Source organism: Rhinichthys klamathensis, unplaced genomic scaffold (assembly GCF_029890125.1).
Source record: "Rhinichthys klamathensis goyatoka isolate OS25496 unplaced genomic scaffold, OSU_Roscu_1.1 h1tg000064l_1, whole genome shotgun sequence".
NCBI classification, from domain to species: Eukaryota; Metazoa; Chordata; class Actinopteri; order Cypriniformes; family Leuciscidae; genus Rhinichthys; species Rhinichthys klamathensis.
In genome coordinates this window covers 1,652,651-1,672,123 of record NW_026606607.1, presented here as the reverse complement: position 1 = coordinate 1,672,123, position 19,473 = coordinate 1,652,651, and the positions used below count along the sequence as shown (strand labels likewise).

At 38.5% G+C, this 19,473-nt stretch overlaps 1 protein-coding gene across 4 annotated transcripts in view; it reads right to left on the bottom strand.

Moving 5' to 3' along the window:
• Positions 1–19,473, bottom strand: part of dpp6a (dipeptidyl-peptidase 6a) — a 480,936-nt gene that overhangs the window by 238,535 nt on the left and 222,928 nt on the right. Inside the window, exon 1 of one of the 4 annotated variants that reach the window (XM_056249830.1) lies at positions 6,276–6,656. The exons of the other annotated variants lie outside the window; for them this stretch is intronic. Coding sequence (XP_056105805.1) covers positions 6,276–6,332 — 57 coding nt within the window. The 5' untranslated portion in view covers positions 6,333–6,656. Of the gene's footprint in view, positions 1–6,275; positions 6,657–19,473 lie in introns of those variants that run through there. 4 annotated transcript variants of the gene reach the window in all.

Below are 19,473 nucleotides of genomic sequence, written 5' to 3'. Positions count from 1 at the left end.
TGCTGCGTGGCTGGAGTTAATAGGGGAAACTGCGTTAACGCGAGTAAAACAAACTATTATCAGTTTAAACTAAAAGTTGGACTCGATATAGTGTTCCTTACAACTTATCAAAGATCCAGTGATCCATGGATATTGACATGCAGCCAGGAATCGTGTTTCCTGACATTTATATGTGCCTGATTTCGACGCCGGGGAAATAAATGAAGACAATTTGTCTGTAAACGTTTTATATAAATACAATATGGATAGGTCTAAATCCGAGTGATCACTTACATTAATGTTATACTGTATATCATCATATCGTCCAGCCCTAAAACTTGTATAGTTTTTTGTCAGTGTTTATTTAAAAACATCCAATTATGCAGAATATAGTCTGTTCTGTAGCTTTTTGCAGTCTGTAAAAATATACAGTACCTCAGATTTCTGGTCAAATCTAGTTGTACAGTCAATCGCAAAGCTCTTTCCCGTTTTAGATGTGTTTTGTGTGATTTTCACGGCATTCACGCTGAAAACAAATGCTGCCGCTCAGTCTTTTTGCCACTTGTGGGCGTGACCGCATTCACTCCGGCCGACGGTGACGTCATGCGCATACCCTCTATATGCGTCTACTGCAGTGGTATAGTCTATAGACAACAGCACGACAGTAAATGCTGCTTAAAACGCCATGTTACCAATGGTTTTTAATCTAAATAAAGGGCTAGTAGGATTGTAAAAAGTTTCGATGTGATTGATCATTTAATTAAATTACTTATTTAATAATCAAATATAACGACTAATACATCATCACCGCTGCCTCAGATGCGTGCTTGTCAGAATGTATACGCTCTTCCTGGACCAACGCACTGAAAACAGCAACTAAACCCAATAAATTCACAACGATTTAATAAAATAGTGTTCTCATGTTATTTAATAGGACAGTCCCAATCATTAGTCGTGCATTGCTGTTTGAGCTGTGCACGCTGAATGAACACCTGTAAACTGGAGAACTTTGCTAGGGCGTTATTTAACTCAAAGAAACACAATCTAAATTAGATAAATCAGATATATACAAAATAAACATAATATTACCAATTATATCTGCACAAAATGACACGAATGCACAAGTGAACTTGAACTAAGTTTCGTGCCATTCAGAATGACTCGTGTTGTGGACGCGCTCTTCCTGGAGCAACTGGATGAAACACGGCAACTAATCCCAAATTATTCACAATGTTTTATTACAATATCGTTCTCTTTATAATGTTATGTAATATGACAGTCCCAATCATAGTCATTATTAGTTGTGCATTGCCGTTTGAGCTCCGCACTGAAGCTGAAGATGATCACGCTACAGCATTAATTCTTAACCAAATGCATCATATATGAGATAAATTAAAATATAGATAGGCCTACACAAAATTAACACAATAGTACAACTTACTTTTGCACAAAACAAAAGGCTGCGAATGCACACGCAAACTTATAGTCATAATGAAGGTGTAAAATGGTCCCAAACATAACTCCGGCGCGCTCGCTCGTTTTACATGTTTCGCGGTTGAGCAGCACATGAACATGCTTAATCGGCGATCAATACGTTTTATCGATTAAATGTATTATCGACAATTAATCGATCGTCGATTAATCGTTAACATCCCTGTACACGACTATTATGAATTTCTACACACTGCATGGAACACAGCAAAAAATGGTTTGTACACCCACATTTGTTTTTGCAATTGATATAAAACAGAGACTGGCTTAAACCCATCACTTCTGGACACCGGCACCACTCGGCTGTATGCTCATAAAAACTCATAAAAAGACATTTTTCTGAGATTTAGAAAAATCTGCCTGTCACCTCAAAGTGACGCACTATAATAATCTTATTTCGTCCTACCATTTGCACCACCGCCCACTGGCAGCCGGCATTTGTCTTATGAGTGATGGTGATTTTGAGGGTTTATGAATTTAAGGAAATAAATGGTCACTCACACACAGCACAAGCGGGTCAGGGGCTTGTTCTGCTGTTTGTGTGCATGTGAGCCATCGAATCAGTGCACCAGTGTGTATGTGTGTTTGTATGTGTGCGTACCTCCTCCTGGCCTATAGTGCGATTTGCCACACATCACTAGATAATTGGATCTATCTTCTGGCCGCAGACAAGCATGTGGGTGTATGAATTCATGTGTTTATGTGTATGTATGTTCATGAACATATCTATATGCTCTAGGTCTGTGTACTATTCTTCAAATAATCATGATAATAATAATGTAGTCTGAGTTGTGGCCTGCAGGTAGTTAGTAATTTTCTGATGCTGCATGGCGGTAGTAAAAGTGACAAAAGGTATCTCTTTCATGCTTGTTCATGGTTTTGCCAAACTAGCCACAACATCACAAGCAGCACATTTTGTGGGGACTTGATTTCTATATTGCTGCGATGCCTCAGGTAGCCTGGTCCACATGAAAATTCATTGGACCAATATAATGCTCCTCATCTGCATAAAAATCCACCATGAACAAGAATAGACTGAACGTTACATTTTAGAAACAGACATTATATGACAAATCGCTCTAATTAAAACCATAGAGAGCATGCCTTCTGGTGAAGCATTACCTACACTACCGTTCAAAAGTTTGGGGTCAGTGAGAATTTTATTTTTATTTTTTGGAGGAAAGAAATCAATACTTTTATTTATCAAGGAATAATTAATTTGATCGAAAGTGACAGTAAAGACATTTATAATGTTACAAAAGTCTTTTGAACTTCCTATTCATCAAAGAATCCAAAAAAAAAAAAAAAACTGTACAACTGACAGACCAACAACTGTTTCAACATTGATAATAATAATAAATGTTTCTTGAGCATCAAATCCTCATATTATACTGATTTGTGAAGGATCATTTGACACTGAAGACACTGACACTGGTGATGCTGAAAATTCAGCTTTGATCACAGGAATAAATTACACTTTACTATATATTCACACAGAAAACAGCTGATTTACACTGGAATAATATTTAATACTATAACTGATTTTTGTTGTATTTTTAATCAAATAAGCGCAGCCATGCGCAGCAGAAGAGAATTCTTTTAAAAGTATTTAAAATCGTACCGACCCCAAACTTTTGAACGGTAGTGTAAATTGTGAAAGTTCTGTTCTCTATTTTCTCTTACTATAGGGCTTTCCTGTAGCTCAAACAGTAGAGCGTTGGCGCTTGCAACGCTAAGGTCATGGGTTTGATTCCCAGGGAAAGCAAGAACTGATAATAATGTTAATGTTTACCTTGAAATGCAATGTAAGTCGCTTTGGATAAAAGCGTCTGCCAAATGTATTTTAAGTTACAGTGCATTGCATAAGAGCACAATAAAGGGTGTGTTTCCCAAAAGCACTGTTAGGCATTATCTGCACCTAGACCAACATTTGTTTTTGCAGTTACAGTAATATGAAGCAGAGCTGTCTCCTTCACTAACTTAAACTCATCACTTCTGGACACCAGCACCACTCGACTGTATGCTCATCTAAACTCATTAGACATTTTGCTGAGATTTAGAAAAATCGGCCTGTCACCTCAAAGTGACACACTACTGTAATCTTATTTCCTACCATTGGAACCACCGCCCACTGGCAGCTGGCATTTGTCTTGTGAGTGATGGAGATTTTGCAGGTTTATGATTTAAGATAAATCATAACAGATAAATGGTCACTCGCATATGGCACAAACGGGTCAGGGGGTCATCCTGTTGTGCAACATTGTTTGTTGGAACTATGATTTCTGGCAACACAAATTGTTGAACTCTCTCAAACAGCACTGCAAAGTTGTGTGGTCGGGACTACAGCTCTCGATCTGTGGTTAGAAGACATGTGGACTTTAATAGATCATGCTCAGCTAAATAAGAGGGCTAACATGCAGTACAATCTTTTTCATTACATAAATGAACAATTTCATTCTACATCTGTTAGAATGTGAGAGAATGAAAGTCCAGTTTTTTGAAAAGTGTGCATGTGTGAATATGCTCTAGTACACGGGAGAACCCCAGAGTATGACGTAAGAGCATTTGAATCAAACAACAAAGAATAAAAATAGCAAACTAGTCCTCAGATTCAGTGTTAATTATTTACAGCAATAATCTGACATTAATTAGTTTGTGAATCGATTAATTAGCAGAAGTTATTTCTTCAGAAAGACGTCATTGACGAGAGTTCTATATTGTTGAACCAACATGCTTTGCTTTCGTTACTACGCTTTCTGGAAACAGTAGTGACTAGCTAGACAATTTCTCCAACGACACATCGCACTACAGTATGGTGGTTAAGCAGCGGGTTACGTTGTTGTATGGGAAACGTGCCTCTGATTGGCTCTGTTTTGTGAACGCACATTTTTTGCATTCACTGTGGACAGACAAATTGATTGACGCTGAAATCCTGTTGTAACACATACACAGGAAACAGTTCAAGAAAAAATATATGACTGTGTCAGCATGTTGAGGTCTCTATGTGAGATTGCTCAAAGGCATCATTGATGAATGGTTAAAGATTTTGCTGCTGCATCACTCCACCGTTAAAAAAAACACAAGGCTACATTAGCTTTCTCCCTTTATCTTCAGAATACAATTCCTTCTCTATTAAACTGAACTACAAACAAAAATAAAAAAAATATGGCAGTATGAAAACCATACATTATGAATTACATTATGTTAGTCAATCAATTCTGTATTCTGAATAAATTAAATGTCAGCTAATCAAATTAGTCACATACTGTATCAATATTTGCTGAGAAAGGCCTCCGAATGAAGATGAAGAAATGGAAGACTTACAATATTGTGGAAGACAAGTAAAAGTAGAAAAGAAAAAAAACCTGTAGAAGTCAATATATTGTTTGATTTACTTTTGACTCATTGAACGCAAGTCGATCACAGTTTATCAATTTTAAAATCGAGTTATTCAATCTTTCCAATATGGCAAACAGGACACGTTCTTGTATTCAGCCTGCACTACTTTCTAATTGCTGGTCTATGTACACATAAAGATTCACATTTCTGCTGTTTTATTGTTTATCAGCATTTAGTGGCATGGGTTTTAAGACACTGTGTCAACTTAAAAGTCATTCAAGCTGCATTCCATCGGTTTTTAAATGAAATCATATCTGACTGCAGACTCACACACAACATGAAGGGTATACTTCAAGCTTAAATTGCTCAAATGGTAGAAAAGTCCCTTATTACAGAATATATGTACAGATTTATGTAGTATATTTATACATAGTATACATGAAGGGTAGATGGAAATCTCAACTTTACTCTTTGGGTGATTATTGCCTTTGGAAAACAGTAAAAGAACAGAAGATCTACCGTTCCTATTGTCAAAGTTTGCCTGCCCTTGACATGTTCACCTGTTCACTCTGCCGTCTCTAGCGGGACTCCCACCTTTCACACTGCTTTTCCTGCACTGCACTTTGTTCAGTCAGTATTGCCTGTGGCTGTTTCTGTACCTGCTTCCACTCTTACTCTCTTGAAATCAAGCACAGACATTCACTGTTGGGTTAGTCAAGCCAATGTTTTGAAAAGAGAGAGAAATAATGTGATTTAAGCTGTTTACTCATAGAAAGGAGAGTTCATTATAATTTATCATTTCAAGAATATATGTGTTAAATATGTTATCTATGATCATCATATTATTTGGTCATTATTATTTTTATTACTATGAGAAAAAGTTCTGTTTTGAAAGAAGGTAGTCAATGAGATGCATAGCATAAAAAGTTGTAGGCTAGGCCTACTAATGAAAAAAAAAATCTGGCAATAAAAAAATAAAGCAAAACAATAATATTTTTAAAGGTCATTTAATGACTAGTCTGGTTGCCTTTATCAGTTAACTTGGTAGTGTCAGGATAAAATTTCTATAACTTTAAAAATCTTTGGCTTTCATGCAAATACAATCTAGTATTTCCCAAATACATGCAATGTGTAAGAATAAACAGCTTGTTAGACTTACTATATGCACGTAATATGAATTTCCAGCTGACTGAAGCTAATAACTTGAAACCGGTGGCGCAGTCATCATCACTGGTAAAGAAAACTACGTTCTCATTGAAGACCAAATGTTCAAAAAATATATCTTCCGTCAATTTTTCTGGTGTGTTCATAAAACATTTAAAACAATTCGAGAGATTAAACTGCTACTTTCTGTTAGTTTTCCAAATCACCTCACGTTTAACTAAAGCAATTTAACGTTACCTCTTAAAATTAATATAGTATCTCTCTGTCCAGTAACAACAACAAAAAAGAAATCACTTCAGTACCTGATCTTGCTGTTGAGCCGCTTTGGTCGATACATTTGACTCCTTTGCTGTGGTCATGATAACAAATTACCACAGACAGCAAGAGACATTCAGTTTGTGACGATACTGCTGGCGGTTACACAGAGGAGAGAAGATGCTGAAGGGGAAACAGTAGAAATGCAGCAAAATCCCAGTGAGACGCAAGATTTGATCTTTAGAGTCGTTCTTCTGAGGATTGGTGCGCCACGGTTGCTAAATTACACTGCAAAAGAGAGAGAGAGAGAGAGAAGAAGAGGAAAAGAGGACACGGAGACCACCGATCACAGCTTGGTTACCGACACCGGTCGACTGCGAGCACACGAGCTTTTCTCATCTCCCTTCACGCGCTTGCCGCCTTTTCACCCCCCCCCCCGCCTCTGAGCACGAGGCGCACACGCGCGCGCGCCTGCCGCCTTTTCACCTTCTGAAGCGAGAACACGAAAAAAAGGTGGCAACTGGCAAGTGTGTACGTAGGCTACGTGTGTTTTGTACATTATGCCAGTATAAGTTCTTGTTCGTATATGACAGTCATTATGTTACAGAAATGTATGCATGATTTGGCACGGCAGAAAGTGCGCTTCCTTTATAAGCACGTCAAAGCTGTCAATTTTAGTTAAGCCTAATCGGCGATCTCACAAAGTTTCTTTAAAATAAATGAATTTGACCGCACAATGAATCTCTTGATTATAATGCCTATACTTTATATTACTGGTAGGATTTGCAAGTAAACTTGCACACAAACTCACTGCGTTTTGAGCAGTAGCCTGTTCAATCTCTGACATGCCATTGCGTTAAAGAAATCAACAGAAATGTCTGTGATTGGCTAACACAATGCTGCAAAAACATGTAAATAGAAACCTTTTATGCTGTGTTGCTAGATTGGGCGGTTTTGAATTTGATTGTGAGGGTAAAAAATTGTTTGGGAGGGTGGACAAAATTTGGACTTGGTGTCAGTTCGGTGGTTTTCAAAAATCTAAGGGCCAGATTTACTTAACAGGGCAAATTAGCATGAGAGCACAATTCCATAAAAGCTGCAATAGGAGTGGAAAATTCTGCATAAGTCTGGTTGTGATCTACTGATGACGTGCAAATTAAGAACACAGGCGCAGCCGGATCATTTCCATAATTACCAATGGAATCTACCAAGAGCAGCGCAAATTAGCGTCTGGTTTAAGACATGCTTTTTGGGGCATTAAATAACCCTTTATGGTATGGTATGGTATGGTATGGTACAGCGTTGCCATATGGCAACAATTAATTTCTACTCATGTCCTTGTTATTCAGTAAAAAAAAATACAATATAGTGCACTATGGGAATTAAAAGGGCAGGCCTTAAGGTAGTCAATGATGTGCTGTTTTTAAGTCACATGACATTTGAATGTCCCCGAAACTCCCTTTCCCACTGTCACCCTCACATGGAAGACACCTGTTGAAATGCTCCAGAAATTGCTCTATTAACCTCATTTCTAAACATCTCTTCTCAAGGGGGATTTTTTTCAGCATCTTTGATAAGTAAAGTAGATATTTTTATTCACAAATCAACTCTTGTCTAACATAGTTTTACTGTAAATTGAGAAAATATCAATGTTTCCATAGTACCACTGTGGAAAAATTGGTATGCTGCCGCATGGCAACGCTGTACCACAGTAGAATTGCAGTAATGTATTTCTCCATTGGGATTTTTTATAGATAGTATACATCAACAATATGATTGCAGTTATTTATTAATTTGAAGTGTTTATTATAGTATAGTTGTATTTATGTATAAATAACAAATTGATTTCTTCTTTTCAGAAAATGAATACAACAATATTTAACGGAAAGGGCAAATAGGAAGAGTGCAGAGTTAGCTCTTCCATGTGATGAGAGTGATTATGAGTTAGCCAAATGTATCAATCTCTAAGAGAAATTAAATAGAAAAGAAAATCATAATTTTATAGAAAAACTACTTTTTTTTACCATTTTTCAATTGTGTACCATTTCATTGGCAACGTTTCTCTAAGTACCCCAAAAAAAATTATTGAAGCTATTTCGTGTAATAAAAACCTATTTGAAAAAATATTTCATGGTTAGAAAACATAATTCGTACCATAGAGGAATAGTGGCACAAATACCAAATTGACGAGCGCAAACTTTAGTAAATCACCTTGCATGATTCATTTAAATATTCTCCTCCCATAAATTTTGCGTTGACTCCTACAAATTCATATGCAATAAGGTCAGCCGCAAAAATAACTGTCCATGCCTTTTCAGCGCTAATTTTTCACTGTGTCTTTAGTAAATCCTTACATTTTTTAACACCAAAAGAGGTTTTACGCTGGCGCAAGCTGTTCGTAAATCTGGCCCTAGATCTTATAGGCTAATTGGTTGATAAACAAAACTCGAGTATGCACGCACTTTTGGCCAATCAGCAATCAGCAGGCAGACGTGATCATTCTTGAGTGAGGTTTTTTAGCGTGATAACTTGTAGCTGTATATTCAAGTGATAGCCATGCCAATGTGCCATAAATATACAGTAAGTTGTATCTACATTAAAGAGGGAGTTACCCAGCTCGCAAAACGTTGGATTACACCTGTGGTGGGAGAAGACTAGAAATAGAATATGGGACGAATCCTGTCCATCGTCATGTGCACACCGTCCTGATCAGGACATCTGCAACTTAAACCGGCTCTCCAGAGCAGACACAGATATGCACTGGATCGTTTGCCAACCGGTTTCACCAATATGCAATTATTATAACAATATAATACGCATACGGAGAAAACTGATCCTTGACCAACAACAAACAGAGCGGTGCGTAATGGAGTGCAACAGAGCAGCTTCAAGAATATCAAATACAATGCAGTGAATCTCTTATTTTCATCTACAGTTTATTAGCTATAGTGACAGGATCGCAAAAGTGTAGAACTCCGTGAGCTTGCGCAAAACAGATCTTCGGTGCAGACACTCATTTAAACGCCTCTGATTGGCCGCTGCGTTCAACAGACATGTCTGCGATTGGTTACTATGCTCAACACTGCAAAAGCACGTTGTAAATACCTTTGATGCAAAGGGAGAACATATGCATAACTGCTGTAATATGCACTTTTCATGATAAGGTCATTGCGGCAGCTGTAATCGTATTCACAATTATTTTTCTGATAGATTGTTAAGCTCTATGAGAAAGACAATTTAACAAAACATTCGGGGCTGTACTAAACACATTTGGGGCTTAACCCTCCTGTTATTTGTAAAGTTCAGCAATGTTTTTGTGTGGGGTCAAATGCCCCCAGACATCACCGATTGGGTGTGTGTATACAGGCATTTTGAAATCTCTGTAACACAAGATGTGCATGTTTTTGAATTATTCTAATAAATACAATTAGCATATTTTTCAGAGATGTCAAAGATGCTTTGGGGCCAATTTGACCCCAGACATTGCAGGAGGGTTAAGCCCCCTTAGCCCACCCCTAGTGGAGCCCACACTGGCATCAAAATGAGTTTACAATAGCAGAAATAATCCCTTTTAATGAAAATAAAGATCCATGTTTAATAAAAAAAATTTCATGAAATTAAATTAAAATTCAGTCAGCGGAGGCTTGTGGTGTGAGCAGGCGAAAGAATAAACAAGTCTTAAGCCTTCCCCAACCTTACACATGCTCCCCCTATGCATGAACTTAATCTGTAGTTATTTTGCACCTGCTTTCTGATTCTTGCAGATAATCCATTCATACTGTGCCACTGTGTCTCAATTAATTTTTTATTATTTCTTCCACTGTAATTTCTGTCAAGGGATTTAACAGAATCCTATGTCCTTCACATCCAGCACACACGCCGACGGTGACACCTTAAACCACTTCTTTGAGAGTAGCTCAACTGCTTTCATATCAATGTAGGTGTTAACAGTAACAAGCTACATCGCTCAAGGCCTTTAATGTCACATTAAAATGTCAACCTATGTGTATCACATGCTACGAAAAATTTGGTCTGTGCGATGGATACATTTACCACAGTAGCATGCATGATATTTGAATGTGTGTGAGAAAGAGCCGATTGTTTGTGTGAAGTGAGTGTTTGTTGTGTGCTTGTTTGTGTTTGAGGTTATTCAATCTTAGTGCGATTATGAGATCGTAAAGTTTTAACTAAAGTATATGCACAGCGTGTTTCATGGTGAAGCGCACCACTGTGATCAGAGCGGATTGATCGCTGCTCCATCTCTGCAAGCGCGGTGAGTTTGAGTTACATTCACTTTAAATGTGGATGGCTCTATTTTAGAATTTCAAACAAAAATGTAAAAAAAATTGGGTGGGATATTTGATGCTAATTTAACTTTTGATCCTCATGTCCAGGACACTGTCAAAACATATTTTTTTCATCTTAGAAACATTGCCAGACTACGTCCTATGTTGTCATTTCCAGTGACTGAAAAGTTAATTACTTTACTGGCTGGGGTTTCAAAAGCTACTCTAAGCAAATTACAGTTTGTTCAAAATTCTGCCACCAGAATCCTGACAAGACAAGGGATCATATCACTTCTATTTTGGAATCCTTACACTGGCTCCCTGTCAGGTTTCGTGTTGATTTTAAGATTCTCATGCTTACCTATAAGGTGGTACATGGTCTGGCTCCTCAATATTTGTCAGAATCCCCTACATCCCAACGCGTGATCTCTGCTCCTCTGACCCTGGTCTTTTAACTGTCCCGCCAACTCATCTAAGATCTATGGGTGATAGGGCTTTCTCTTCATTTGCTCCAAAACTATGGAAATCTCTGCCCTCTGAGATTAGGCAAGCGGAATCTCTTAGGTTTTTTTTTTTAACCTTCCCTCAAAACATACTTTTTTAGGGTAGCTTTTATTTGTTTCTCATCCTGCAATCCGAATGACTGGAAAAGTCATGCAAGTTGGTCATATAATGTAGGAAACCTAAATGCATAATAAAGACCATTTAACCAGAAGCAAGAATACCATAATGTGCCGTATACTGTACCAAATACTGGTGATTATGAGCAAGTCATAAAGGAGACACGTGTTAAAATGCCTTGTTTATTCTCTAATTCCTGATAAACTTATATGGTCCATTTTTAGGGATAAAAACTGTTCAGTCAAATGTTTTGCGTCTAACTAATTTAGTTAAATTCAGAACTATACAGGGTGACTAGTTGGGCGCCATTCTAAATGTTAATTAATTCTCTTTTTATTCCTCCTCAAGGTCTCTGATGTTCTGCTTCTTGAACATGCTTTGCCTTCTCTGTTAATTAAGGGCAAGGCAAAGTGTGTTCTTTTCACCACGCAGGCAAATTATTACGGAATACCCAAAGGCATCAGGGGTCATGTGATTCCAAAACCAAAACTCAGAGCGTGGATTTGCTCATATCCTTCAAGCGTGGAGCTCTGTGTTCAGGAACGCTGAGGGAAATGGCAGTGCCATTCGGTGCCATCTCTTAATTAATACGCGTAAGGCGCTTTATCGTTATCCCCTGCCGGCAGAGGACAAGAGAGAAGCCCATATGTGCCCAACCGCACGCTGAGCAACACAAACTCAACTGCCCGTCCATCAGCATTAAGAAGGGGCTGGTACTTGACATGTATTTTGAGTTCAATAGCAGGGAGTTCAATGTCAACACACTGTCCCTCTTAACATATGTTATTCAAATGTAGCTCGAGAAGAAAAGGACACATAATTTTGTCATTTGAGATGAGTGGCTTGCAGCGTGTGAAGCCGAGCAGGCTGATCAACCCCCCCATGAGCTCACATTCACTGTGCCAAAATTCAACGGTTTTGCCATCCAAGTTCTGCTCTACTACTTGTCCTTCAAATCAACTCTTATTTTTCATCAACTCTGTGATGGGTGAAATGAAAGATCTCTTCTCAGCAAATCAATCACCTCCAAGCTAATGGCATTCGTTTTGGTCACAGTCGCCAGTAGCATGCTGAAGGATACAGCCACTCTGCTAGCCACATAATAGATGTTATTATGCTGCGGTAGGGCCCGGGCAGTGTATACACAGCCTTATTGGTAATACTGACAAATAACTATTCAGAAAATGATAGATGACCTTGGTTGGCAGGTCTTTAAATACACATTTTGCAGAGCATTACAGATGAACTGGCTGACAAAGGCAGACAGGAAGAAAGTACTCCCTAGCCTAATTACTAAACTCCAGTGCCAACCTAAATGGTTCGCACAGTTTTAATGAACCCTTTGATGCATATCCAATACAGTGGATGAACCATTAAAAGCCATTTTAACCACTAGGTGTGCATTTCCAAAAGAGTCGTTAGGCAACTACGATTGCAAATTCTGTTGTAAGTAACTAACATTGTTCAATGATTCTTTGTTTCCTGAAACGTCTCAGTTACAGATGTAACCCTCGTTCCCTGAGTCCCTGGCGAATGGGGTTTCGCTTAGAAAACGCATTCGTCATCACGACGTAACTCGTAGTGACTACGAAAGGGAACCATAGTTCAAACGAACATTCACAAACTTGGTTGATTGGTCACTACATTCAAGAGATAACCAACACTGCTCACCACAAACACATAGTAAATAGAAACATTTGATGTTTTCCAGAGCGCAAACAAAAATACGCATTGGAGCGTTTACCGAATCTGTTTTTTCAATGTGATATTACAGTATTAACCGAGGGTGCTCTTGCTTTCGTTTGAGCACTTTCAAGCACCCCTGTAGAACTAGGCCTGCCTGTATAATTTGCTCTTCCTCTTTTTCTTCTGAACCAGTTTCTAGTTCAAACATATATGGCTGAATTAAACCAATATTTCCACTTGCCATTGTGTAGCATTTACTGCAGTTGACCGAGTGGATCAGGTAGTCTGAGCTGGTGAGATTGAGTGAAGGCGAGGACTAATTTGCATATTCATGAGTCTGCATATACTAAATGAATGCAATGGTGTAAAGTTACATTCAAGATATTTTAAGGCATGAATAACTTTTTTTTAAAGAAAAACAAAGGGATACAATTATTCACTGCAGTAGAGTTGTCAAAAGTACCGACTTCGGTACCAAGTCGGTACTGAAATTTAAAAAATGTGATACCAGCATTTCCCTCAAGCATTTTGAGCGCTGTTGAACGGATTCTTAAAGGCACAATATGTAAGATTTTTTCACCGCAAGAGGGCGCAGTTTCCAACAATAACAAAGGCGTAGGTTGATGACACAGTGATGAGCTGAATGATGGGACTTGCTGTCAAGCTGATGGATCTAATAATGTTTATTGATGAGTGCAAACATTCATGTGTTTTAACATTACAGTGTTATGAAGGTCGCGATTGCTAAAGAGACAGATATCACACACGAGTCCCACGGATATAAAAGAATAAGGACATTTAACCTGTTAACTGGCACCCCCCTTTTTTTTGCATAGACATAAAAATCACTATCCAAACTTAAATGGTTGTAATTCAGGAATGCTTTGGAATATAGACCTATGGCTGGTCTTGTTTTAAAGAAGACATTTTCCAGATTATTGTAGAAGTCTAGAAATTGTAAAAAAATGAAACAGAAAAAAAGTTATATAAGTTTGAGTTTATGAAATTGTGTAATGTAAAAATATAATGATTAATATTTTATATTAAATATATATATTACAAAATATATTTTACTCTAAAACTGCAAGAAAATTAAAGTCAAATATCTGAACAAGTTGTATTCCAAATTTTAGGTTGATATCTCAAAAAATGAGCTTTCAGTAAGATTTTATTCGGGCGCAGTACCCAACTTTTTCACTAGGTGAACACCAGACTCCATTACTGCCCATATAAGGGCGCCTCCATTTTCATATGTTTTGAGTGATCTGAACCATGTATTTCCATAATTTTCATACAATTTATGAAGTAGACATCCTATTCAGAAGTAGTATGGGTGGTTTGGCAGTATTTGATTTGAATTAAACCTCTAATAAATGCATAAAGACTACGTTATAGCGTTATAGCTCGCAGCCGCATTACAAATCGAGAATCCATACATTTTTCTTTATATTTAAAACATTTTCAGACCTTTTTTTCTCATAAAATGGAATTGGTGTTATCTTTTGAACTCATGGCATGAAAACAAACTGAGGTTTCTACCAATCTTTCATGATTTTTCATGTTTATTGTTATTTCAAAATAAAGGTCTAAATACTCCTAATGAATATGAAATATTCTTGTTGCAAATTGATAAATTTCTGCTCCTCTGTAATATATTTTAGATAACAGCCACCAAATATGAAAACTAGAGATTTTAAGCTTTCAAATGATATATAGTTTGGCAATATTACTTTAGGTTTTTACTAAGATATTATTGTTTTAAACATGCAATGGCAAATGGGCCCGCCGGTTAAGAGGTTAATTCTACCGAACTACCCGCAAGTGCTGGATTACTCACACAGGTCAGTTTATTAGACTAATTAAACTTGTGAGGTAACGCAGCGCTGCTTCACTTGGTCTAACGTTACACTATCAAACTAAATGGCATTTAAATGTGTGTAGAAAGTTATAGGGCCCTATTTTAACGATCTAAAACGCAAGTGTCAAGCGCAAAGCGCAAGTAACTTTTTGGGCGGATCAAATGACTCGGGATAAATGACTCTTGCGCTCGACGCAAATCTAAAAGGGGTTGGTCTGAAGTAGCTTCATTATTCATAGGTGTGGTTTGGGCGTAACGGGAAACAAACCAATAAGAGCGTCATATCACATTCCCTTTAAGAGCATGATGAACGAGGTGCGCTTGTTCCATGGCGCAAAACTATTATAACGGCGCATTTACCAGGCGCGCTTCAGAATTGGTTCTCAGCCGAGGAGATCAATGTTCTCGTCAGGGCCGTAAAAGAAAGAGAAGTGACATTGGGGATGGGACAAACCCACCTAAATTAGCTTCGGTTAAACATGCATATAATAATTTGGGTAAATGTGTAAGCTTTATGCCTATTTTTCCCATTGTCATGGAAACAACAATGATTTCCCTCGTGTTTTAATATTTTTCCTTATAATAATGTATCATTTTCAAAAAGTAAAATGCATCTGTAGATGAGAGAATCATCTACAGTGTATGCGCGTTGTTCACACTCTGTATTACGGCCAAGCATGCGCGCTTAAAATAGCATCTGAATGTACGCGCAACGCGCCACTGACTTTAGACTAGGTTTTTTCTGGTCAGTGGTGCAATTGTTTTCTGGAACTGCAAAATAGCACTAGGGAATGTTTGCGCCGAAACACGCCTCCTTTTCTGCGCTGAAGTGCCCAGGGAGCGCAAATTCATTTCCTAGTTTACCAACGTGCGTCTGTGGAGGGAAAAGCCAGCTTTGCGCGGGTGCAAAATAGGAATGATACATGCGTCAGTGTACAAAGTCATTTGCGCCGGGTGCAAGATAGGGCCCATAATGTTATACTACGTGTTAGTTCATTTGCTATACGAAACTAGCAGTAAGCTAGATCAACATTAGAATAACATACTGACCATATTCTAACATTTCATCATGTTGAGCTAACGTTATATAACATTGATTTGTTTTATGTACATTTGCTCACCTGTCTAATAAAGCTGTCAAGTCGTGACTCGTGAAGCTCTGTCAAGTCCAAGTTAGTTGCGGACGTGGAGCTCTCGGCATCTCAAAAACGCCACGCTGATATTGATCCTCATTTTAGTTCTCCTTGTTTGTCCCAAAGTCTGCTTGCCATGGTCTATGTTTTGAAAGAAACAAGAACTGCGTGCCGCTAAACGTTCCGCACTACGCAGTTGTCCACGTCTGTCGCCATGGTTACGTCATGGCTATGGCAGTATGAACGGAAACCGAGGATAGCGCGGATATTGCGTCATTGACAGGCAAAAAAATTTTCCGGGACGGCCACTTATTTAAAATTGGAATTTCTCTGAAATAAAAAATCTTTGGAGACTTTTGGGATATTGTATGTACACAACTGCAGGAAATATATCACACTGTGCAAGTGATTTTTGGATATTTTATTAAAAAATTCTTACATATTGTACCTTTAAACACCTCTGATTGGCCACTGTGTTGACGCACTCAACATATACTCTATGTCTCTGACTGTGATCAACGCTTCAAAAACATGTTGTCTTTGACGCTCTTCATCGAGCGCTTACACAGATACACATGACCGTTTGAAAGCGGCTCTATCAGCGGATCCTTCTTTCAGCGGATATATTAGGGATCTGCTGATAGACGCCTGCTTTTAAACGCTCCCGTGTGCATCTATGTAAGCGTTCGGTGAAGAGCATCAAAGATGTCATTGTTGATCATTGTAGCCAATCACAGACATGTTGAGCGCGTCAACAAAATGTCCAATCAGAGGTGTTTAAGAATCCGTTCAACAACGCTCAAAATGCTAGAGGGAAATGCTGGTATCGTCACAATTTTAAATTTCAGTACTGACTTGGTAACGAAGTCAGTACTGAACTTCGTTACCAAGTCAACTTCCATCGACCGGATGGAACTTCCATCGACCGGAAGTTGAAGCCGGCCGGGTGCCGCCATCTTGTAGCAGAACTTTACTTGCGTTAGCATTTCCATTGACTCCCATTCATTTCAATAGCATCTGGCTGCAGACAAGTGACGTCACTTGCACTCTCGGACTTGCACTCTCAGACACGAGCGCTTCCGCTGCAAGTGACGTCACTTGCAATCGACGCCTGCTCTCTACGGAACGCGATAAACGAAACGCGTGAAATTTGACCGCGTCAACACGCAGTGTTTGTCCCCGGCAATTTTTTACGTGTTTCTTTTGAACGCGTAGACACGCTCATTTTGGTCGTGTTAAGGTGTCATTTGTCATTTTGTTGACAGTTTTTTTTCAAATTGCTAAAACACTACAAGTGGAATTTGAGGCTCACTCAGTGAAACCATTCACTCATGTACCCAATCTTTAGACCAAGCCTGCAAAAATACAAGGACATTATATGCTTTGCACTCAGTTTGCATTTGAAAAACAAACTATTTGCAAAACTCTAAACAAATTTCTCTACATTACACACATCATTCAAAACTAACAGCTCTTGTGTTTCATCTGGGAAACACTGGCATTTAAATGCCACATTACCAAATTACCACATTTACTGATGACCTACAGCCAATAATCATGTGGGAAAACACTTGTACATAAATTGATCATTTAGAAATCAAAACTCAGTTATGAGAAAGAAAGAAATTATTTTTACTATTATAATATATTTAATTATTTTTAATTATTTTCAAGACATTTTGGACAATTTCATGCTCCCAACTTTGTGGGAACAGTTTGTAGATGAAAAACATCAAGATGATGCATTTTTTTTTCTTTTTATTGTAAATGTCAATTTACAGTACACAGTTAATGTGCAAAACAGACAAATACAAGGTACAAATAGACAATATACAACATATATAAAAACACATTAGCACATTATTCACTTTGCTCTAGTGTAGTTCGACAGTTTACCTTTAATTTCATGACATCGACTGCATGTTCAAGAAACATTTGCATGTCATTCATTACAGTAAAGATGAAGCAAAAGGGTTCCAGAGCATCGATTCTGTCCTGTGGAAACTCAGCCTTCTCTAATCTCTCAATGGCTTCCGCAACGTCTTGTTCCTCCATACACACTACTTTGGGCAAATGAACAGAACCATGCAGTGCACTAGATTGATCCAAACACCACTTGCAGGCTATCTTCAAATCTGGCATCAATCGACTCTGTGAAATAACACGGAGAACAAGGGATTGCAAGTGACGCCACAGCCGGTAGCGGAGAGCAGGTGTCGACTGCAAGTGACGTCACTTGCAGCGGAAGCGCTCTTGTCTGAGCGTGCAAGTCTGAGCGTCCAAGTCTGAGAGTGCAAGTCTGCAGCCTCTGCAGTCAGTGCAAGTCTCTCATTCATTTTGGCGTCACTTTGACAGCGAATAACTTTACATCTGAGGCGTTTAAAGACTCCATTTGCCCATTATTTATTTCTAAAGAAACACGACAATGTATACAGAGCTCCATTACCTTCTATGTTACATTATGGCCCCGTAGAAACAGATTTAGTAAAAATAGGTTAACGATTGCGTCATAACCACTCGACTCTCTGTCGCGCTGTACAGAAATTACCGTACAGACAGGAGGAGAAGCTCGCAGGCAATCGGGGGGACGTCCCGTCAATGGAGAAGCCCATAGATAATGAGTCCATAAAAGCAACGGAATACTTACTCCTGCTCACTCACGCCAAAGAACTCTTTGCTCAAGTTCCCCGTCTCTGCAAGATTAACGTTGGCAATTTTCACGCACAGCTACTAGAAGATTAACGTCTGTCAGACAGGTTGCTCACGTCATCAAGCTTAGTTTGAGTCGGTTTGAGTCACATTTCTATTTTTGGGTGAACTTTAATAAGGGCGTCAACTTTTCAAGCTTGCTGCTCATACCTGATTTGTATGAGCACTTTAAGCAAATGAAGAACATGCACCAGAAACTGAGAGATTCAATTAAAGAACAGGGAGGGTTGGTGAAGTTAAGTTCAGCAAATGTGTGAAAGCGTTTTGAGTGAGCCCTGATTAATTCCCTCAGCTACACAGTCTAGCATTAACTCATATTTCAGGAAATTGAAAGCCAGCTCTCTTTATTGCGTATGTTCACTGGGACTTTCATCAAGTAAGAGGCCGTGAAACAACAGTAAGGCCATGGTCAAACAGGCAATTACATTACACCCTCGGGAAAATCACTTCTAGATATAATTGTTATCTCTTTTAAGAGAACTCCCGACACTGAAAGGCTGCTGAGGGTGAAATCCTGCAATAGTTAAAAAAGAAACTTTTGGCCTTTTTTCTTCTTTGCAGCTGCTGAAGAGCAGCAGACTGAGTGGTAATCCAGGCTTTGAGCTTAGATAGTGCTGTCATTCCTTTGTTGGCTCTTAAATGTAAGATTTTAATTGAGATTTTTAAAGATCTAGCCTTTCGAAATCCTACCCCTAAATCCACCAAACGCCCCAGAGCTTTCCAGATAAAGGCAAATCTGCTGTTGATTTCAAAGTCTGAGGTTTCCTCTTCCTCACAGTTAAGTCAACTGTCATCCTCAGTGCCTCATAAAGTCAAAAAACAAAGCAAAAGTTGGAAAAAGAGCTACATTTATTTAGGAGGAGCCTCAAAACCTTGATCCAGTCTATAGAGTGTCTGTCAAACAGGTCATACTGCATTTGGAGATCCAGCTGATTGATTCAATTAATTAAAT